The sequence below is a fragment of the Gekko japonicus genome, unplaced genomic scaffold (genome assembly GCF_001447785.1).
Source record: "Gekko japonicus isolate JY-2015 unplaced genomic scaffold, Gekko_japonicus_V1.1 scaffold50, whole genome shotgun sequence".
In the NCBI taxonomy this organism is placed as follows: domain Eukaryota; kingdom Metazoa; phylum Chordata; class Lepidosauria; order Squamata; family Gekkonidae; genus Gekko; species Gekko japonicus.
The window spans coordinates 943,120-966,241 of record NW_015164666.1 but is presented as its reverse complement, the minus strand read 5'-3'; the positions used below and the strand labels follow the sequence as shown (position 1 = coordinate 966,241).

Sequence of the window (23,122 nt, the reverse complement as noted above, 5' to 3'; positions counted from 1 at the left end):
CATATTTATGCAGAAGTATGTGTGGGATTGCAGTTTAAATATTGCTACCCCTTATGGCTTCAAGGAAAGTATTAATTCTAAAAGCATGCGATTGCTTGCCTTTTGCGGTAAGAGTCTTAATAGGGAAATGGGAAGAGAGAGTACTTTGTAAATAAAGTCACCCTCCCCCAGTGTTCTTGGCTGAGTAAAGTTGTAATTTCATATGTGCTATGCAGACGATGTGTATCTTGTATACAAGGTACAATTTACCATCTTCCTGTTATTAAATACGAAAAGGAACTTATGCCAGCAAACAATCTCCTTGCTATATGTGAGTACAAGGAAGAGGCTTCCTACTTAGCTCATTCATTGCTCTGGATCATTTTTCCACAAACAGTTTTTCTGGGTAAAGATTCCATTTATTAAAATGTAGGTGGGATATGTCCTTAGCCAAATTATGCATTTGTATAAACCAGATAAATCCTGATACAGTATTTCTTTTAAAAATGTAATGTAATTATTTTTATTAGAAGCCCCAAAGCAATCTAATTTGGTTAATTCCTTTTCTGTATAATGACTTGGGAGCTGCGGTGGCTCAAGTGGTTAAGACGCTGAACTGCAGGCTGTGGAAGGTCAGTAGTTCAGCGGTTCAGGACCTGGGTGCCGCAAGACGGGGTGAGCTCCTGTCTCTAGTTCCAGCTCCTGCCAACCTAGCAGTTCAAAAGCAAGAAATTGCAAGTAGATAAATAGGTACCACTTCGGTGGGAAGGTAACAGCGTTCCGTGCGCCTTGGTGTTTAGTCATGCCGGCCACATGACCACGGAAACGTCTTCGGACAGCACTGGCTCTTTGGCTTTGAAACGGAGATGAGCACCGCAACCCTAGAGTCGGATTCGACTGGCTTTCGAGCAAGGGAACCTTTACCTTTACCTATAATGACTTGAGGATCGGGGAGGACTTTGATTTCCTGCTTTCGTCCATAAGATGTGTCATGTTCCATGAAGACTATTTTCTAGGTTAGAGTGAGAGCAACCTCTTGGGGCCCATGTAAGCCACCATTTAATACATACCTGATATGTGGTAAATTCTTATCACATGGTAGAATAATCAAGGAGAAAAAGTTTATCCAGGATAGTTCTAGCCCTTTTGACAAGTTACAGTTAACATATATAAGTTTTGTGTACAGTGTACATTTGACTTTTCTTTCTGTGTGTGCTGAGTAATTCTCATATTACATTCAATACATGTACAGATGAACATGTAATTTCAACCCCACATTTTCCCAGATACTGGTCCCAGATTTCATTTATGCATTGGATCTTTCTTACAAACAGATGTACATGTGTTCAGTGTAACATGCAAACAAGTCTTATGTCTCTAGTAGATGAAGGAACCCTGGGGATGGGTCATATTTTGTCATATTCTGTCAAGCCGTACATGGGGAAAATAGTTGAGAAATAGGGATTCATATTAATCTCTAAAGAGAAGAGTATGAATCCCTATTTCTCAAGTATTTTGAGTCTGTATTCCTGCTTCCTCCATTCCTGCTTTCCTGCTTCCTCTAACATCACCAAGATCAGAGCAGAAATGTTAAAACAGCTTAGTAAACAACAGTTTCAACAATATATATGAGTGAAGTTTCTCTGGTTGTGCCTGAAATGGGGGCTCATGCACCTCCCTCTGGACACAATCATACTCTTCATATGAAATACTTTAATATAATGTGCAATCAATTGCATGAGGAGCACTTATATTTCATATGCAAATTGATGAAAGCAATAATTAATGGCTTTTAATTGTTCTCTTTTTCTCCCTGTCTGCCAAACAGAAAATGGATGTGGGCCTATGATCATTTGTCAAGACAGTGGAACTCTGGCATCCAAGAATTATCCTGGGACTTATCCTAACTACACTGTTTGTGAAAGGAGAATTCAGGTGCCTCAGGGGAAGCGGCTGATCATAAAAATTGGAGACTTGGATATTGAATCCCAGAGATGTGACTCTAATTATCTTATCATCCAGAGTTCTACGACAGTACATGGTATGTAAGGAGATGCTGGTAAGGTTGAATTGTTAAAAGGCTTAACATTCTGTTTGAGTGGAGCAAAGGGTCCACCTTTTCCCCTTTATCTACCTCCTTTAATCAATGGTCGAATTTTGTATAGGGACGTGCATTTGGCTTTCCTGAACCAAAAAAATACCGAATAAATACCTTATTGGTATTTTTAAATCTGAATGCAAATTCAGGAAACTTTTCGGCTACCGAATACAGTTTCCCAAATTTATTCAGCTTTTTCAGGGCTGCAGGCAGAGAGCCCAGCCATGTTTAAATGCCTATCTTTCCCTCTCCCACTTCGGTGAGGGAAAGAAAGGGATTTAAACATGCCTGGGTGCCCTTCTCAATGGGCCCTGTGGCTGTGGGACAACTGGAGAAGGCAGGCAAGGGGCCCAGGCGTGTTTAAATCCCTTTCTTTCCCTCCCCGAGATGGGGGGGGGAAGAAAGGCACTTAAACATGCCTTCTTTTTTCCCCTTCCCTCCCTGAGCTTCTCTGCAGGAGCAGAGGGAAGGAGGCATGTTTCCATGGCTGCCCTTGGCTCCCCAACCAACTTGCCACAGTGGGGGGAGCTTGGGAAGCAAAGGGCAGGCATGGAAACATGCCTGGGCTCCCTGTCTTCCCTTCTCCAGCTACCCCAGGGCAGCTAGAGAAGGGAAGGCAGAAAGCCCAGGCTTTCCCTTGTCAGTTTCACTCCCCTGGCCTGTCCCCTTAATGGCTTAAACCTAACAGCTGACTGGCGTGGAGTGAAATTGACAAGAAAAGCTACAGGGGTTTTCAGAGGAAAAGAGGGCATTTTTACACGCCTCCCTTCCTTCCTGTCAGGTATCTCAGACCCGAATATATATTCAGCAAGACCAAATATTTCCCCAGTCCTGATATTTTATGGGTATTGGACTTTACAGGTATTCGGCATTTACCAATATTTTTCAGGTCTGATATACCTGAAGCCAAAAACACCAACTTCCCCCCCCCCCACATCCCTAGTTTTGTACTGAACCAAACTAAGTGACTCTTGTTAGAAAGACACAAAGTCACCTTTACTTTTTCTTTTTCTTTTGGAAACTTTAAATGATTTGGTAAGAGGAGATGACCAAATAAGAGGTCTTAAAGCTAAAGGGGAAAAATTCAAATTACAAGCTTTTGCTGATGACTTAATTTTTATTTTAGAAGACCTTCAATTATCCAACTTATAGATGCAATTCAGGATTATGGACAAGCGGCAGGCTTGAAAATTAATTTTTTTAAAAATGAATGTGCTGACTAAAAATTGTACTTCAAGTCAAATATTGCAGCTTCAAGAAATTTCCTCCATAGAAGTGAGGAAGAAAGTGAAATATTTAGGTATTGTTTTAACCAACAGAAGTACATAAGAACATAAGAGAACCCAATGTTGGATCAGGCCGATGGCCCATCCAGTCCAACACTCTTGTCACACAGTGGCCAAAAATACCAGGTGCCATCAGAAGGTCCAGCAGTGGGACCAGGACACTAGAAGCCCTCCCACTGTTGCCCTCCCATAATTATAGTTCCATAATTGATCATAATTATAAGAGACTGTTCCTAGATATAAAAAAGGATCTGGCAAAATGGAAGGACCTTCAACTATCTTTCATGGGGAGAATTGCAACGATCAAAATGAATGTTCTTCCCTGGTTTCTTTTTCTTGCCCAAAACATACGAATTCTTAGAAAGATGCAATACTTGAAAGAGATAGATAAGATCACTCATCAATTTATTTGACAATCAAAAAGGCCTAGGAGTAAATGGAAAGTATTACAAGATAAGAAGGAGAGATATTGTATTATAAAGCAGCATCTTTATCATGGATAAAAGAGTGGATAGCATTAAAAAAACTTAAGATCTCTAAAACTGGAAGGTCATGATTTAACTATGGGTTGGCACGCATATATATGGTTCGGAAAAGATAGAATACATACAAATTTTCATCACCATATAATAAGAAGGGCATTGATAAAAAGATAATAAAAAGAGATAAAAGATAAACATAATATTAAAACCCCAAAGTGGATTTCACCTCTCGAAGTCTTCATAAAACCTTCCTTCATTACAAAATATAATGCGGGGAGGTATGAAGAGCTTTTAGATGCTAAAAATATGTTAAAATCTGAAGAGCTATTATTTGCACAGAACTTTAAACTAACGTGGTGGGAAAGAATACAATTAAAGTCTAGGTTCTATAAGGATAATAGAGTTGGATTTTATGAGAAATTTATAGATTGGGATAAGATGACTGGGAACAGATGAGAAATTGATTAAAAATTATATACTTTATTATTAGAGGAATATATGCAAGATGAAATTGTGAAAACATCAATGGTTTCCTGGATGAAAGATATAGGTCACAATATAGATTTAAATAATTGGGCTAAAATTTGGAATGCTGTAAAATTTACAAGGGCTACCGCATATAAAGAAAATATTTATAAAATGTTCCATAGATGGCATTGGTCGCCAGATAAAATTACTAAATGTTACCCAAATTTAACGAAAAATTGTTGGAAATGTAAGAAAAATGTGGGAACATACTTTCATATGTGGTGGAGATGCGGGAAAATCTATAAATTTTGGGTTGGGATACAAAAGATAATTCAAGAAATATTGGATATTAATTTACCTTTAAAACCAGAGGTTTTTTAATTAAATATATTATCGAATGGTTATAATAAATGTGACCTTTATATTATTACATATGCATTGACAACAACCAGAATGTTGTTAGCAAAAAATTGGAAACTGGATAAAATAGCATCAAAGGAAGAGCTAATCCAGAGACTGTTGGAGATGGCCGAGATGGATAGACTGAGCAATTTACTCCAAGGATGAAGAAAATCATTTAAAATTTTGGTCAAGAGTGTATAAATGGATACAAAAATCATCGAAAATTTTGACTTTCATGATTATTTGTTAATTTGACTGGCTTTCGAGCAAGGGAAACCTTTACTAACGGATTTGACTGGCTTTCGAGCAAGGGAAACCTTTACTAACGTTTTTGTAGACTACAGCCCATTTAATCAGATGCATGATCTGATGAAGAAAGTATCAGGATGTATGCAGAAAGAGAAGAATAAAGCCCAGTTTTACATAATGTGCACACTCTCTTTGGAGGCTCCTGCATTATGGAACAGCCTGCTTGAGGCTATCAGGAAAGCTCCCATGCTTCTCTCATGTCTCACAAAGTGCAAAACAGAAATGTTCAGAAGGACATTCTTATAGAGGGAACTGTGGTATAATAGATCAGCTCAGGAGGCTGGGATAGTATTGTAGAGTATTGCAATGTTCATTACACATAACACCCCTTTTAATGCAATTCAGTGTCTTCTGCCTTTGTAGCCCTTCCTTTAGTATGGTATTTCAAACCTTAGACAATTTTGTTGGCTTAAATTTTAATTATTTGCTTACATTGTTTTCTAACTCTTCAGTCCTAGGCACTGTATTGTTTGTTTATCAGACAACTTTGCTATTTGATTGAATTATTTCCTATTTTGTAAGCCACCTTGAGTCTCAGTGAGAAAGGTTGTTGCTGTTGTTGTTAGGCCAGGAGTAACAACATAGGTTAATTCAGGAATCACTCAGGCTAGATGTACAGTGATTTCACTTCCTTTGTACAGTTTTCTGAATCAAAAAAAGCCAGACTAAAAAACATCTTTCTGAGTGAGACTGTCTGCTGTCATCTCATGCAGACTGCCTAGGCGTTTTGTGCAGGTATTTGTAGTCATCTGGAATAAAGTTAAAGACTCATGAGCCCCAGAGCAGCCAGCATTAGACTGAGTCAGCAGCCTTAATTATACCTGAGCAATAGACAGGACTCTGAGTATCTTGAGAAGGAGGCATCAGTAAAATACCCGTGGGAAAATATGTCTTCTGTGGAAAGGGGGGAAGGGTGAAAAAGGGCTGCATGTGACCTTTATGTTATAAAAGAGCAACATTCTTCTTTCCTGTTCTTCCTGTTTTTAAAAAAATGCTTTTGTGTGTATCTAGTGCATGCGGGACAAGACATGATTGGTGGTCATCATATTAATATAGAGATTTTTCAGTCTGTTATCAAAATTATTTTCTTTCCTGGAGGAGAATTAGAAACCTGAGCAATGAGCTTCGAGGAGGGTTGATAAACTAAAGTATTGTCCAAGTAAGACTTGGGGAAAGGGGTAGTCGCTGTTGAGGGATGGAGGATTGTTGAGGCAACACACAGAGTGGGTACATGGGGGGCGGCATGGAGAATATTTGTAGCAATCACAGCTCGGGGAAGGATGTTCCTGTCTTGCTTACATGTGTGTGGTGCGTTGTCCTTGCAATCCCAGCTGGAGGAGTGGAGGGTTCTGAAGTGGTATACATGTAAGAACAGTGCTGGCCGTAGGCTACAGCAGTTTGTTCTCTTCCTTGGCTGTCTATAAACAAAGTGCTCTTTCTATAGCCTTCTCATCACCAAAGTCATGTGTGTTTTAACTACTCCTGACATGAGGCCATTACCTCATGATCTGTCATCTGAACTGTGGGTGTTCTGGCCTGGCTGGGGTTTGTATAGTCCTTGGGAGAACTGTGATCGCAGGCTGTTGGCATCCTATGCTGCATGAAGGGGCGGGGGCAGTTGTATTTTCATTCTCCACAAATTCTATGGGAATTTTTCCAGTTACACCAGTGTTGTTGATGGCATAATACTACATTGGTGCCAGGAGACTGGGAGCAGGCTGGAGAGGCTTAGGTTGCTAGCTAAGTCCCACTGCTCCCCTAATGCTATCCAATTCTTCACTGGGTCACAGCAGCCCCAGTGTGTGTTATATGTAGCAATTATAGGTAAAATTGTTACTTCTGGTAGCATCTCTAGATATAATCTTATTGAAAGTCCGTGTCACATTCTGCTGCCTTTAAGTGGACTTTTTGTGTAACTGATTATTGCCTTTTAAGAATGCTGTATTCGAGAGACTAGTTAATGCCAGCCACTCACCTATTTGAAGCTATCAGAAAATCCAATCCAAAATGTTAATGCTACTTTTTGCACTTGAAGAGTGTCATGTTAAAAAAACCCAAATCTCTGAACACAGAGTGGCAATAATCTAATTCTCAGTCACTTCAAAGATTGCTAATCAAAATTCCAGAGTCAAATATTTATGTAGTTAGATAAAATTCCATAGATAACAGAAGCATCTATAGTTGTTATTGTGTCTAGGCTACCAACATTTTTTTCATGTCTTATTTGTTCTTTGTTTAGGACCATATTGTGGCAACATGCCTGTCCCTGAAGAAATTATCTTGGATTCCAATGCAGCAACTATTCACTTTGAGAGTAGGTCTCATGTGTCTGGACGGGGCTTTCTGTTGTCCTTTGCTAGTAGTGACCATCCAGGTACAGTTGAGTTCTCTGGACTTGTAAACCTCATTGGGGGGGGGGGTGATGGGAAAAGGAACATGTGAGTGAGGAGAGCAATTCTTTCCTTACTCCAGCTTTTATATGGCTTCCTGCCTTCATTGTGGAAGTGGGGAGGAATCCAGATTGGACTGCGCCAATAACTCTTCTCTGCCTAAGTCTTCTGAATGGGAGTGAGAAGCCAGGCAAACCTATAGAAACCTGGCTTTAGTCTAGCTTCCCATGTGCTTTGAGATACCTGTGCAAAATAGCATTCTGTGCGTCATGACGGGCTACAGTCAGAAGTAGAAATTGTGGAAATACTGTATGCGTGGAAGCATCTGAGATACATATGCAAGAATTTTTGTATTCCAGGTCATGTGTTTAAAAATGTACCTTTGTATGTCCAGCTTGATCCACAGTGAAAAGTCAGTATTAATATGTATAAGAAGGGCTAAGCAAAACTACAATGTGATGACACTGTGAACAAGCTAGAGAGAGTCTGAGGACTTCCTGCCTCAAACTGTTCCCTTGCTTTCCCCCTCATGTACAGAGCCAAGCTTGAAGATTTTCTTATATAAAAGAAATTATAGGTAGTTGCTTTAACAAACTGTGATCCATTTCTTGCCAACAGTTTGATTCTGGTTTAGAATCAGTTGGTAAGAAACAAATCACACTTTTAACAAAGTACCCTGTTTGGATGATGCACCAATCTGCAGTTTCTTTGACACCAGAAAATCTCCATTCTTGGCTCCGTGAACAAGGGATGGAAGCACATAAACCTACGAATTTTCTAACTCATTCTCATCGCAAACCGCCCTGAGCCCGCATGCGGGGAGGGTGGGATAGAAATAAAATGAAATTTGGCTATGTAAAATGAAATAAATAATAAATAAACCAGCTAGAGTGAGTTTGTGACATCTAAATAGGGATGGGCACAGACCAGCTCACGAACCAAAGTTCGTGACAGATTTTGGCCGGTTCGTGGTTCACAAAGCGAAGTTCGTGGCAGGTCAACTGGCACGAACTTTTCATCTGTTCATGGTGGTACATGAATGGATACATTTCCAGACAGGGTGTCTCCGCTTAATCTAAATGTTTACAAAACTTCGAAGCAACAGAGTGCATCTGGGAGTGCATCTGGGGGAGGTCCCTTGTGACTTCGATGTCTCTAGCCTGCACAGGATCTGTTCTATACACTCTTGAACCTGACCTGATAGGCAGTTATTTTGACAGGTGCAGGTTCAGGAGTGTATAGAATGGATCCTGTGCAAGCTAGAGACACCAAACTCGCAGGAGATCTCTGGCTGACTCTCCTCTACCTGCCCTCCAAGCTTGGTTAGGATTGGATTTATTAGGCCCCAGTTATGCCCCTCCAGAATTTGCCCCCAGGAAAGTGTTTTCTGGGGAAATGAGAGGTGGAGGAGCTGCACCTTGGACCCTGTAATCCACGTCCTTACCAGATTTGGAGCCAGCCAGGCATTGCCTGCAAGTTAGGTGTCTTTAAAATGGGGGGGGGGGGGACGTTCTACTGCATCATGAACCTCACAACCCGAACCAGTTCTTTTGGCCTTGGATTTGGGGATGGGGTATAAATCAAATAAATAAATAAATAAATAAAAGTTTGTGACCGTGGTTCGCAACCTGGGCGTGCCATGAACTGTGCATTTTCCTGGTTTGCGCCCATCCCTACATCTAAATGTGGCACAGATAACTGCTCTACCAAAGCGTAGCAGAACTGTATTGACTGCTGCTTTCAAGTGCTTGCCAGTCCTGATCCTGTAGAGTGTTCAATAACTTTTTAGTAACAGGAAGTGAATAATACCCTTCACTAATATGTTTATTCAGGTGAGAGAATTGCTCCATGAAGAGAAGAAAGAGAGAATCTGGCTGAACAAAGCAGGGTTTGGGCAGGGGGGATGAGGGAAAGGCTAAAGAGGGGAAGTATGTTGGATGCAGTGGCTATTGGTTGTTCTTAAGGCAAACTTGAGAAAACATTTTAGTCTTAAATAACTGTCCAACAATTTATGTGCTTGTGGTGTACATTCCAGATTCATAATAACTTTTATTTGCAACAGACCTAATCACATGTCTGGAGAGAGCAAACCACCATGTGGAGACTGAATTCAGGTAAATATAGGTTTGGGTGTGGGATGCGTTGGCTGTCATGCTGCATCTTGCACTTAACGTACTTACTACTGTAACCGGATAAGGTACATGACCACTTGTGAAGCATTTGAAGCTCTGCTGCTGACCACAGGAATGTGTTTTCTGGAGACGTTTGGAGTGTCTAAATTTTAATCTGTGATTATCTATCCAATACTTGTCAGGGAGAGGCACAGAGGTCTTCCTGAGCCCTTTCACTCCACAGTAATGCTGGAATCCTTCCCCAGAACTCTAATTGCTGTGATCAGTAGTTATGCCAGCAAGGTAAACTAGCATTATGCATGATACTCAGGGCTTCCGGAAGTATTGGGAGCCGGGGCTTGAGAATATAACCATTTTGCAGGATTAAACCTAATTTGGATGAAAAGCTTACCCATGTTACTTTAAATAGTTCTGTGTTATTTGAAGTGAGCCTTTCTTGCAATTGTTGTAAAGAAGAATGGAATGCAAGCTAGCTGTTTGAGCCTGAAGAATTCCGTGCAAGCGTATGGCTGGAATACGTTCCGCTTTCATATTATTATTATTCCTTGAGCATGCAGGGCAACAGTAGGGAACAGACAGGGGGGAATGCATTTCCATTGTTATTTGTATGCCAGTACATACAATGCACGAGTAAGTCTGAACTCTGAAAACAACTTCCTCCTAAAGGAATCTGTTTTTTCAAAAGCATGCTAATGTTGGGATGTGTGACAGCATGTCAGTAAAATGGGTCTTTGCTCTGTGCATGTGAAGGACATTCCATGTTTCAAATTGAATTCTCTTTCCATTGCAGCAGGTACTGTCCCGCTGGTTGCAGAGAGATAGCAGGTGATATTTCTGGGAATATAGTGGAAGGATACAGAGATGTAAGTACTTGGGACAGAACAATTGTAGAGCAAAATGGTGGATTAGCAACATTGCCATTTCTGGAAAAATATTATTACCAGAAAACTCAGAAATTAGGCCCTGGATTCAGAGGCAGATAGAACAGCCAGCTACGCAAAGTGGAGAATAGTTGTAAAGAACTTGTACAGTGAACATTATAATAGCCAGACTGAGCTGGAGGACCACATGTAGTCTGGGTGCTCTGTTTATAGGTAGTTTCAGGCATTTCTCAATCTATCTAGTTCTCAACGTAGCCAAATTTGCCAATACTTAAATCTGGAGATTGGAGCCATGAACAGACAAAACAGATCTTTCTTTGCAGAGAAATCTGAAATCTTAAAAACAAAACACTGGGTGGTTAGTGCTTCAGAGTAGAATATGGGTGACTCAGTTTCAAATTCCTGCTCTGCTGGCTGATTTGGGGCCAGTCACACATTATCAGCCTAAACGACTGCATGGGGTTGTTGAGAGGTCAGAATGGAAGAGAGGAGAATGATGTAAACTACTTTGGGTCCCCAGTGTTGAGAAAGGAGGAATATAAATGAAGTAAATAATAATTAATATAGCGGCATATAGAGTGCCGATAAAAGTTTGGTTGATTATTGGGTGGGAAGGAGAAAAAGAAGTAAGGAAAGGTTGAGGATATGGGGGCTGCCAGGAGGAGGGAAATGGTGTGAGGAGGGGGATACAGAGGACCCCCACAGGGCCTTGTGGGTTCCTCACTTGTGCAACTAGGTCCACTGGCCATCACTGTATAACTGCAACCTAGTTTTCCTAGGTAAAGGCTGTAAGGAATAGAAGGAAGAAGAGAAAGCTGAAGATTGGGGAGGTATATGAAGATAGGTTGACTAGTAGGTGGGAAGGGAAGCGGGAAACAGGGAGAGACTATGGGGAGAGGATATAGCAGGAGAGGGGGAAATGAGATGATCCATAAGTCCTTACAGGGTCCCCTGCTTGTAGCACCTGTGACTTGTCTCCTAGATTAGTATGCTGTTCATATGCTGTCCCCATAAGCTTAGAATAGAGAAGAGTTTAAATTGGCATTGTCATAAGCTAAGAAATCAAAATGGTATTTTTGTTAAAGGAATAGATGTTAGAAAAGCATGTGTTCTGCTGCTGAGCATCATCATAGTTAACTCCCATTTATGGAAGAAGAAAAGAACTTCGCCTGTTTTGATCTAACAGAAATGTGGTGACCAGATGTCGCTTTAATACTAAGTGCATTGTGGGGTATGTGTAGGGTTTGTAAACCCCATCATAGAGTTGTGTTTGCACAAAGTCTAATTGATATAATACTTTAGTTGGAGGTTGAAGCCAGTTCTTCTTGTTTAGTTTGCAAAACAGGCAACAATTAGGCAAAATTTCTTCAGCCTTGCCTCTGTGGTGTGTTGTGTTCAGAATATCTTCAGCAAAACTGCTAAAGCATTTGACCTTGGTCTTCTCCACATATATAATGGAAAAATGTCACTGGGTTACATCCTGTGATTTCCTACTGCTAAGTACAGAGTCCTTCAGTGGGAAGGTCCTTGCTCATGTAGCAGAAGAGAACCATGGATCCAGCCCACTGCATTAATGATTTTCTGAACAAGCATGTGTGGGTGAGGATTACTGCATTGTTAAATATTAACTTTAAAACATATCTGCTCAACAGTTAAACTTACTTAATCTTTTTGTCAACTTTTTCACATTGAATACACTTCTTCATTTAATCTATGTAATATCTGCCAAGGATTTCTGTTTCTTCTTCTTAGACTTTGAAATTCTGATGGATGTAAGGACTTGAAAGACTTATATTATTATGAAGTCATTAGTGATGAGGGTTTTTTTTGGGGTGGTTAATACTAAAATCTTGTTTTTACTCACCTTTCATTTGATTTCTGTACACCAGACTTCCTTGCTGTGCAAATCTGCCATACATGCCGGAGTAATTGCAGATGAGTTGGGCGGTCAGATCAGTGTGATTCAGCAGAAAGGAGCAAGTCGGTATCAAGGAATTTTGGCCAATGGAATCCTTTCACAGGAGTATGTATTGTGTGTGTTTATCTTTTAATTATGTATATGCAAAAAAAAAAAGAAAGAAAGATCTCAGTGCCCTATCCTTATATAGCTGTGAAGGGCGGACAATGAGGTACCAGAGGATTACTAATTGCCATTGTTTGGCAATGGGATTTAGTGTATAAAATAATAGAAGGAACTTGGTTTGAATTTGATTAATTTCCAAACTCGCCTCTTTGCTTAAAACTTTGACATATATCATGGCAGTAGAATTGTACCCATGGTTAAAATGCAGCTTGTATTGCAGCTTTTTGAGGGCATTCTGCAAATAAGAGTTTGCTGATAGTTGCAGTCTTCAACCAATGTTTTTATCTTGGGAGAGAAACAATCCACCTTCTAAAGAGAAACTTGGAGAGACCCATGATCATGGTTATAAACTGTATTATTTTTAAAAAATTACTTTATACTCTGTCTGCTTTCCCAATGGGACTCAAAGTGGCTTACATTGTTTTCTCTTGTGTGTTTTATCTGCACAACAACCCTGTGAGGTAGGTTAGGCTGAGAGTGTAAGACTGGCCCAAGGTCACCCAGCAAACTTCCATGGCAGAATGAGGATCTGAACATGAGTCTCTCAGATTCTAGCCTGACACTCTGACCACTATACCTTGCTAGCGCAAAGTATCTTCCCCCCCAAAAAAAGTCTTCCCAGTCCATTATGAAATAAGAACTGATTATAAACAACTGCAGGTTCCAGTATGTTGCCAGCAGTGTTCCCTCTAAGCTGAGTTAGTGTGAGCTAGCTCACAGTTTTTTAGCCTCTGGCTCACACATTTTTGTCTTTGCTCAGGAAGGATGGCTCCAGAGCAAACCAATTTATGCAGCAGCCAAATTGCACGCTCACAACTTTAATGCCAGTAGCTCATAAAGTAGAATTTTTGCTCACAAGGCTCCACAGCTTAGAGGGAGCATTGGTTGCCAGTATTGTTATCCAGAAAAATACACTACTCTTATCAGTTTTGCTGTGATATGGAAGGCAGCAGCAACATCAGTACCCCAATAGGGGTAATCTGTAGGATTTGAGTAGGCTGGTCTTAGCATCCCTACCCTTAACTCCGGCACTAGGTTCTCTGGCTGCAGTGATAACATCTCTGAAATGCTAACATAATATTTTATCCCATAGCACAGATGTAGTGTGTATGTTAGGGGCAGCAAGTTTGAAGATCAATGAAGTAAATTCAGATTATTTCATTTTAAATTAACTTCCTGATCTTTGAGAGTAAGTAGCCCACACTATAACTTCTTTTCCTTTACAGTGGCTCTCTGTCAGAGAAACGATTCATCTTTTCCACAAATGGTAAGAACTTTTTTTCCATTTCATACATTAAAGCCCACTCAAAAAAATTAAGTTTATATGAGTCCTATTAAAAGAAAAACGACAAGCCAAATACTGTGTTTGTTTGGGTTTTTATTCAGAGCTAATTCTGGTGAGTTTTATAGAATTTGTTGTTAAGTGAGTGTGCGCCTAGGTTCTGTCAGAACCCACAGCCAACAACGGAGTACACGCTTATCAGGAAGGTAATACTTTATTGAAGAGCTATAGATGCATTAACATAGGCACTGTTAAGAATGGCGGCTGCCCCTGGGGCATAATAGGATATAAGGTATTCGTATGCACACACACACACCCCCCACTGCCCTGGCCAATTAGCCACACTCCCGCGTGCGGGAGAAGGCGCTCCAGCCGTTTTGCGCTGAAGCTGGGAACCAAGCTCTCTCCCATGGTTCCCTTAGAACTAGACATCAACATCCCACCACCTGCAGAACTTGGAGATAAGCGTTACAGCAGCTAAGACGCACAAAAGGAATGCAATTAGAATACAACTGACCCCCCCAACCTCCACGGCAGCTTAGCTGACATACTGCCCCCTCGAAAATCAGTTTCTCCCCACCATTCCGGGAGGTCTACCGGGCAATCCAGGAGGTCTCCCGGTCATTCCGGGAGGTCACCCAGTTTGTCCGGGAAATCCCGATGAAACTTCTGCAGCAAGCAAGGGGCCCGAATATCCCCTACTTCCACCCACTCTCGAGGTGCTGGGGTCCGAAATCTAACTATTAAACCAAATACATCAATTTTCCATGTTTGATCTTAGAGTCCAGGATTTTAGAGATCTCATAATGTTCCTCACCCTCTATCAAGATAGGAGGGGGTACCAGTTTCAATAGACGCCAAAGGCTGGAACCGGAATCCTTCTTCAGGAGGTTGAAATGAAACACAGAATGCAGTTTCCTCAAGTTTTTAGGCAAATCCAGTTCCACCGCAACATAATTGATCACCCTTTTCACTGGAAATGGACCAATGTATTTCCAGCCCAACTTCCAACTAGGACGCAGCATTTGAATATTTTTAGTAGACACATAGACCGAGTCTCTAGGCTGTAGAGCCCAACCCTCCACCCTTCTCTTATCAGCCTGAGATTTGTACGCTTCCTTGGCTGCATTTAAAGTTTTACATAGGAGAGGCCAGGAGTCCCTCAGTTGGTTACACCACTGAGCAGCATCCCCCGGCCCCAAGTCTCTGTCCCCTTCCAAAAACGGGACAGGCGGGCTGTCATAACCATACAGTGCTTTAAACGGGGACATCCCAGTAGAAGAGTGATACGTGTTGTTATAACAGAATTCAGCTAGGGGCAACAGTTCGACCCAGTTATCTTGTTGATAGCAAAACAACGAATATATTGTTCCAAAGTCTGATTAACTCGCTCCGTTTGTCCGTCAGTTTCTGGGTGATAAGCGCTGCTCAGGCCCCTTTCCACCCCCATCAGCTTCATGAGCTCCCCCCAGATCCGAGAAACGAACTGAGTTCCCCGGTCAGAGACCACCTTTGTCAGGAGCATGTGCAACCGTACAACGTGGAGAAGAAATGCTTTGGCCAGAGCTTTAGCTGTGGGCAGGGAGGCAAACGGGATAAAATGAGCTTGCTTGGAAAATAAATCCACCACCACCCAAATCACAGTCATCGATTTACTCTGTGGAAGATCCGTGATGAAATCCATGGAAATTACTTCCCAGGGCCTGCTTTTGGGGTAGGAAGTGGGTGTAACAGTCCCGGGGTTTTCCCTGGTCTAGGTTTATTCATGGCACAGATCTGGCATGATTTAACAAAAGAGGATAAATCCTTTCGCATTTGCGGCCACCGAAATTGACGTTGAAAGAGCTGAAGGGACTTAACGAACCCCAGATGTCCCGACAGTTTGGAGCCATGCACGGCTTGTAACACCTCCCCCCCTGAGAGAGAGGGGAACGAACAGTTTATGTCCACGATACCAACAGCCATCCGCCCGTAGCTCGAAATCACCTTCAGCTTCGAGTACTGCCTTGTCACCCTTCGAGAAGGCTGAGGCGAACTTACTGTGCCAAGTTTCCCCCCCCCCCCCGGTGTCTGGACCGGGAGGGTCTGGTTCCCGCGTCACAGGGGGTGGAGTGGTGGGGCGTGTCTGGCTGCGGATCGTCACCGCTCCGCCCAGATGAGAAGGCGTAAACACCGAGTCCAAAACCACCTCGCGTTGGCTATCATGTTGGGGCAGACGTGACAGGGCATCAGCCAAAGAGTTCGCGGAGCCGAGGAAGTGGTGCAGGGTGAATTGGAATTTGCAAAAGAAATCTGCCCACCTTAGCTGTTTAGCATTAAGACACCGGGGTGTTTTGAGTGTTTCCAAGTTCTTATGATCAGTCAAACTTCGAACAGGACTCGCGCCACCTCTAACCAATGTCTCCATATGGATAGGGCGAGTTTTATTGCCCCCGCCTCCTTTTCCCAAACGGACCAGTTACGTTCCGTGGCATTGAACGTCCTTGACACGTATGCCAAGGGATGTAGCAAGCCCCCCCCCTTGGAGGATCGCCCCCCCCATGGCAACATCTGACGCATCAGTTTGCACAATGAATTTTCTCATTTCATTGGGTTGGGTGAGGACTGGCTCTGAGGTAAACAAGGCTTTGAGTCGTTCGAAAGCCTCCTGGCACTCTTTACTCCATTGCAACGCTGTGCCCGGCTTACTAGCCTCTGGCCCCTTCCCCTTTGTCTTTAATAAGTCCGTTAGGGGTAAGCTGACCTGGGCAAAATTGGGCAAAAAAATTCTGTAAAAGTTTGTAAATCTGAGAAATGATTGGAGTTGGCATTGGGTGCGGGGTACCCCCCATCCCAGCACATCGCGAACTTTCCCCGGGTCCATCTCCAGACCCCTGGCAAACAGTTTGTGGTTGTGCAATGTGGTTAATACCTCCCACACCAATTTCACGTGGGAGGGTAGGTCGGGGGAGTACAGGAAGATATCATCTAGGTAAACAAGGACCCCTTTGAATAAATGTTTGTGCAACACCTCATTGATCAGATTCATGAAGACCCCCGGGGCCCTCTGAAGACCGAACGGCATAACCCGGTACTCGAACTGCCCAAGAGGGGTGTTGAAGGCAGTCTTATGTTCGTCCCCCTCCCTGATGCGCACTCGAAAGTACACATCTCGAAGATCCAACTTAGAGAAGATTTCCCCTTTCGCCGCTTCCGCTACCAAGTCTTTGATTAAGGGCATGGGGTATGCATTAGTTGACGATACTGCATTTAAGCCTCTGTAGTCCATTCATAATCTCAACCCCCCATTTTTCTTCTTCTCGAACAATACCTGGGCTGCAAACGGGGACGAGGCCGGTCTGATGAAACCACGAGCCAGGTTCTTGTCGATGAACTTGCGCAATTCATCTTTCTTGGCCGGCCCCATTGCGTAAATGCGCTCCTTCGGTAGCTTCTGGCCAGGCAATATTTCAATGCTACAGTCCGAGTGTCTATGAGGTGGGAGCTCATCGGCCTCTTCCTCCTCAAACACCCTGGCCAAGTCCCGGTACTCGGGGGGAATGGATAGCAGCTCATCATGAGCCAAGCACACACTAGGGGTTTCCGCTATCGGCTGCTGGCCCCATTTTGGGTCCCACCAGTGCTCCCGACACCAGGGTGAGATGAATTGCACCTTCCCTTCATCCCACAGTATGTAGGGATCGTGCCCATGCAGCCACGGCCTGCCTAGGACCAGCGGGAATCTGGCGGCTGGGGTGATCATGAATGGCCGCTCCTCCCAATGATCTCCCGCCCCAACCCGTAATGGTACAGTCTCGTGTTCACAAGGTTCTTTCATAGTGGACCCATCCATTTGGGTAAAAATCAAAGGCTCTTCCAGCTTCACCACCCCTGCGTCTAGCCCCGTAATGAGGGAGGGGTTGATGAGATCCCTCCCGCACCCCGAGTCAATGAGTGCGTTCCAAGGCCGGGGTTAATTAAAGTCACAGTCACGAAAAAAAGGGGGGAAGCTGCTCACCACTTTAGGCACCTCCGGGATCGGGCCCTGCTGTGCCGCGCCTCTCACAGTAGGACCTGGCCTTTTCCTGCTGGCTCGAGGTCATCTTTGCTGGAGTCGTCTTCTAGTTATTCAGGGGTTGCTTGCAAAGCCTTGGCGTATTTCAGCTTCCCAGTCGACTTTTTGCTGGGGTGGCTGAGCGCACTTTCACCTGGTCGCTCGGCCCCGCTCCACTGCAGTCGGCCGCGAAATGGCCCCTTTTCCCACACTTCAGGCAGAGCCCTTGATGCATGCATTGCTCCCGAGTAGACTTGGACTGCCGCACCGGTTTCCCCTTCTGAGCCAAAGTGGTAGGCTTACCTCCCGCAGTTGCGATGTCCAGATGCAGGGTGTTCAGGCAGGTTTCCGCACTCTCCGCCTCTTGCATCCATGCCGGGAGGGAGACTGGATCCACCGCTCGTAGGACCGTTTCCCGGATTTCAGGATTCAGCCCCACTCGGTATAGCTCCGTCAGCACTGGATCAGTCCAAGTTTGGACTTTGGCCGCATGCAACCTAAACTCTGAGGAGTACTCCCTCACGGATCTCTTGCCTTGCTTCAGGGTACGTAGAAATGCCCTTGCCTTGGGCCTGGTGTTCCTGTCTTCAAATTGGGCACGCAACACCCACATAAAAGCATCCAAATTCACTAGCTCCGGGCCCTGCACGTTGTGCAGCCCCACATACCAAGCCGCCACAGGGCCCCGCAAGCATGCCGCTACCACATCCACGCGGCTGCTGTCATCTGGGAATAGGTGGCCCGATCTTTCCACGAATTTCATCACTCGAACCACAAAGTAGGAAAGCTCCTCAGGGTTCCCATCGAACGTGGCCTTGATGAGGTCTTTTGGGGCGATGAATCACCGGGCCTCTCGGACTGCAGGGCCAGGGTGCTAGACCCGGGACCTCGCCTGGGCCCGGCCTGGGCACATCTCCAGGCCGGGGCGGCGGCGGGGGAGCCAGTGGGGCCGCAGGCACCACCGGTGCCACCGGGTGGGCTTCCCTCTCCTCTCTAATGGCTTGGATCACCAACTGCGGGATTGCATGAATAATGTCCTCCAGATCCCGCTGAAGCTGTCGCCTCTCTCAATCCGCCACCTCCATCCTGTGGGCCAGTTCCAGCCCCTCATCTGGGGACAAGCGCCCACTCCTCGCCTTCGACTTCTCTGTCACCCACGGGGCCGGCAGTGGTTCAAAGGAGGCCCCATACGGGGGAAAATCTCCAGCTGAGGTAAATCCCAGGTCGAACCTGCTGTCCTTCCAGGGCCCCTGTGTAAGCATATAAGTCTCGGCAGTGGAATCCGGGTTGAATTGGCCCCAACTGGAGCTCGGACAGTACCCCGGACCGGGCGGCTGCCGCAGCCCCAACGGGGTCAGGAACACCAGGGTCGATGTCGTCTTTGGGATGGCTCCCAAAGTGGTGGTCACTGGTGCCGCTGCCTGGGTAGTGGAAGTCTCCCCCTCAGACATGGTAGGGATAGGTATTTCGTTCTCTCCCTCATCCTCCTTTTCAGAAGGAATCAGTTTCTCCTCTCCGTTGCTCATCTCAGTTGGGGAGAGAGGCGCGTAGATAGAGAATGAAGGATTCTTAACAGAATGTCAGAACCCACAGCCAACAACGGAGTACACGCTTATCAGGAAAGGTAATACTTTATTGAAGAGCTATAGATGCATTAACATAGGCACTGTTAAGAATGGCGGCTGCCCCTGGGGCATAATAGGATATAGGGTATTCGTATGCACCACCCCCCCCCACTGCCCTGGCCAATTAGCTACACTCCCACGCGCGGGAGAAGGCGCTCTGGCCGTTTTGTGCTGAAGCTGGGAACCAAGCTCGCTCCCACGGTTCCCTTAGAACAGGACATCAACATCCCACCACCTGCAGAACTTGGAGATAAGCGTTACAGCAGTTAAAGAAGCACAGAAGGAATGCAAAGGCAATTAGAATACAACTGACCCCCCACCCAACCTTCATAGCAGCTTAGCTGACAGGTTCTCACTGCTAAGACTTCTTCTGTGCCTCTCAGCCCCTTGCAATAACGATAAGGCACTGGCTTCACCTCCTAAATTATCTTGATTCCATATTTCTTGTTGGTATTTGAAGCGTATATGGAAATATATGCTCAGCCAAATAAAAAATGCTGCCTATAGAATAAATGGCAGTAGTGCTCTATCTGGTTTAATGATTTTGAAACTTCTTCCATATCTGTCTACCTGCTGAAGAGCTTCAGTGTGTCAAAACTTCCCAGCATTAAATGGCTTGTGAGTCAAAGTCTGGTTTATGCTCTCAGTGTAGGCCTGTTGAGCCTTTGTTGCATAAACAGATACAGACTAATAGGAGATGCACATTGCAGGAGAGGATCTGTAAACAGTGCAAAAATGATCTTCATAGTTATCACTACTGATCTTCATGCCAAGGAACCTCTGATAGCTTGTTGGAGGAATCCCAGGATTCCTAGGAAGAGGCTGAAAGCTGCAAACCTTGCTCATTACTGTCAGTCCACCCTAGCAGATGTTCTGTAACAGTAAGGTTCAACTCAGTGTGCTATGTCTTCCAGTGTAGTGGAGATTTGAACAGTATATCATTAGAGAGTCATACTTTGGGCAAATCAAAACAATTTGTGTGGTTTCTGTTCATGAATCAGCAGCAAAATAACTAATTGTGTCATCACATCAGCACCATTTGTTCTGTACTTGGAGATAATTTCTTCTCCCAAGCCACCCAGCTAGAATTAGTTTTAGGTGTCTTGAGAAAGCTGTTTATGTTGAGCAAGAATTATGTTCAACTGCATGGATTCTACCGCTGGGACAGAGTGATGTCCAGGCTAAGATGCATAGGTCAGTGAGAAGAGTGCTTGAACTTTAGAGGAATTCATACAGGTGATATAGGCTCCTGTCCTAAGACACTGTTCCCTTCACAGCCCTCTATGGCTGCTGCAGAAGTTGTGTTGTTTGCTTCCTCTGCCACGCTTCCATGTATGCGGGATCGATATTTTTGAAGAAGTCTTTGCACATGCATAAATGCTAGCAGCAAGAGGAAGGAAGCGTCACCGTGGAAGGAAGCCTCCACAGTCACAGGACAGAAACACAAATGGAATGATGTCATAGGATTCAAGCCACTGAATTTAATGAGTTATTGATGGATGTAATTCATTCTTTTAAGTGGATGCCTTTACTTACTGGGTTAGATCCTACGCACTGTCTGCAGAAGGTGATGGCTGTGTGCAGACCTTTCTCACAGCATTCACAGAGGTCTGCTGGGGGAAGAGGAAGGCAAGAGAGATCTCCTGCACCAGTTCTTTTCCATTGGGGGTGCATGGGATCCAACACATAGTTTTGCTGTTAGTTCATAAAGCATTTGCCAGGGCAATGCAAGCAATCCTTCGTTTTTGATTTTGAATATTAAGGTTGCAGTAAATCACTGAACTCAGAAGGAGGAGGCGTTTCCAACAGCCTGGTAACTGCATCGTCATCCTGGAATGAAACCAATGAAATTGGGGAGCTGGTTCAGTGGTCTCCAGATAAAGCTTGGCTCAGAATTCAAGGGCCGTCCTGGGCAGCAAACCAGAACAATCTTCGCCAGTGGCTGGAAATTGACCTGGGAGAGAGAAAAAGAATAACAGGTCAGTTGTCTACGGATGAGTATTATTCCTCCACATTATATCCGAATGCAGTATGATATCACTAAGTATTTGTTCTGGTCGTGTTGTAACATTTACAATAAGGTTTATTAACAGCCGTGTAAATTAGACCTTACATAGGCTGACACACAGGTGGTTCTCAGACTGTGGACTGTGACTCAGCCAGTGGTGGGTTACAGCAGCACACACTGTCAGGGCTGCAGTCTCACCACCTGAGCCAGACACCCAGTTCTGTCCTCTGCAAAGCTAGCCTGGGTGCTGTCTCCTGAGAACACCCCTGTAGGTTGCTGGATCCAAGCCCAAGGTTTGTGATCATCAGTATATCTAATTCTCAGCATGGCCAAATCCATGGATATTTAAATCCAGAGATTGGAGCCACGAACAGACAAGACAGGGTTTGCAAACACCCAGGGTTTGCAAATCTGAAAGGGGGGGGGTTAACCTCATAGAAAGCTACCCCTGTAGTTTTAAGAAATGAATTAATTCAGTGTCCATTTCTAGGCAACCACAACAGTATCGCCAGCCTTCAGGCTCTGGCTTCTGTCAGTAATAGAAGGAGGGGGCAGTCCTTTTCAGGGCAGTTTTGGCCTTTGATGGAGGACTCTTCAGGGCCAGGCCTGGCAGTAGCCACCTGGAGATTTACTGTCAGGGGACTTGCATGACTCCCCCAGGCCTGGTAGCCCGCTACTGCTCAGTTATCAGCCAGCCCATAAACGTCAGTGTAGGCGTTAGAGCTTCAGACTAGGATCCGGGAGAGCCAGGTTTGAATCACCACTCTCTGATGGAAGCTCACTGGGTCATCTTGGGCCATTTACACATTCTCAGCATAACTTACATCACAGTGTTGTTGTGAGGATAAAATGAAGAGACTAGAATTATGTCAACTGCTTTGAGTCTGCATTGTGGAGAAAGGTGGGATATGGATAAAATAATATAATTGAAGATGGGGGCAGATAAAAATAGACTGGTGAGTGGGAAGGAGAGATAAAAAGTTAAGGCAGTGAGGATTGGCAAAAGGAGAGAAAGAGGAAATAGTGGGGGAGGGGGAAATAAGATGCCCCCCACAAGTCCTAGCAGGTCCTCTGCTTGTTCTGTTCTAAGATGCAGAAGGCAAGTTGTCAACATTGCAGAATTTTCCAGCTAATTAACAAGAAGCCTGTTTTTTTGACTGAGATGAAACTGAGTACTTCACATGGAAGTTGTGTTTGCTGCTTAAAGCGTGAAGGGACATACCTTTAAACATTCAGGAGCATGTGGTAGACACAGAAGCTGCAATTGACTATGGCTCCCTGGTACCCATTCATTGTGTCTTTGGAGAATATGCCTGCCCTTCACATTTTTCAGTCTCAGTCTGGGATAATCATGCTTAACACCGTTGAAATCAGTGGGTTTAAATTATAAAGACAGTGGGAATTATACAGAGTCTTTCTTAGAGTTCTTATGGTTTGGATACAGAGTCCCAAGTCAATCAAGCTCAACAACGTTCCTTAATAAAGGTGCAGTTTATTGAGAGAGTTACTCAGGTCATCATATGACACACTTTGTGTCAGGAATGGGGGTTTAGGCGGGAAGACAAACTATTATACCCAGTTCATACAGGTCCCCCTGATGGGCGCAGACCAATAAGCAATAGCAAGCAAGCACACTCAAAAGAAAACGGCCCTCGACTCTCAGC

General features: G+C 44.2%; 1 protein-coding gene across 1 annotated transcript in view; it reads left to right on the top strand.

Annotated features, from left to right (window-relative positions):
* The window catches only part of DCBLD1 (discoidin, CUB and LCCL domain containing 1), an 87,862-nt gene that overhangs the window by 54,781 nt on the left and 9,959 nt on the right, over nucleotides 1–23,122 (top strand). The window contains 8 exon segments of the mRNA XM_015409058.1: nucleotides 239–385; nucleotides 1,808–2,020; nucleotides 7,264–7,398; nucleotides 9,477–9,528; nucleotides 10,337–10,409; nucleotides 12,317–12,450; nucleotides 13,737–13,777; nucleotides 21,214–21,429. Of these exon segments, the coding sequence (XP_015264544.1) occupies nucleotides 239–385; nucleotides 1,808–2,020; nucleotides 7,264–7,398; nucleotides 9,477–9,528; nucleotides 10,337–10,409; nucleotides 12,317–12,450; nucleotides 13,737–13,777; nucleotides 21,214–21,429 (1,011 nt within the window).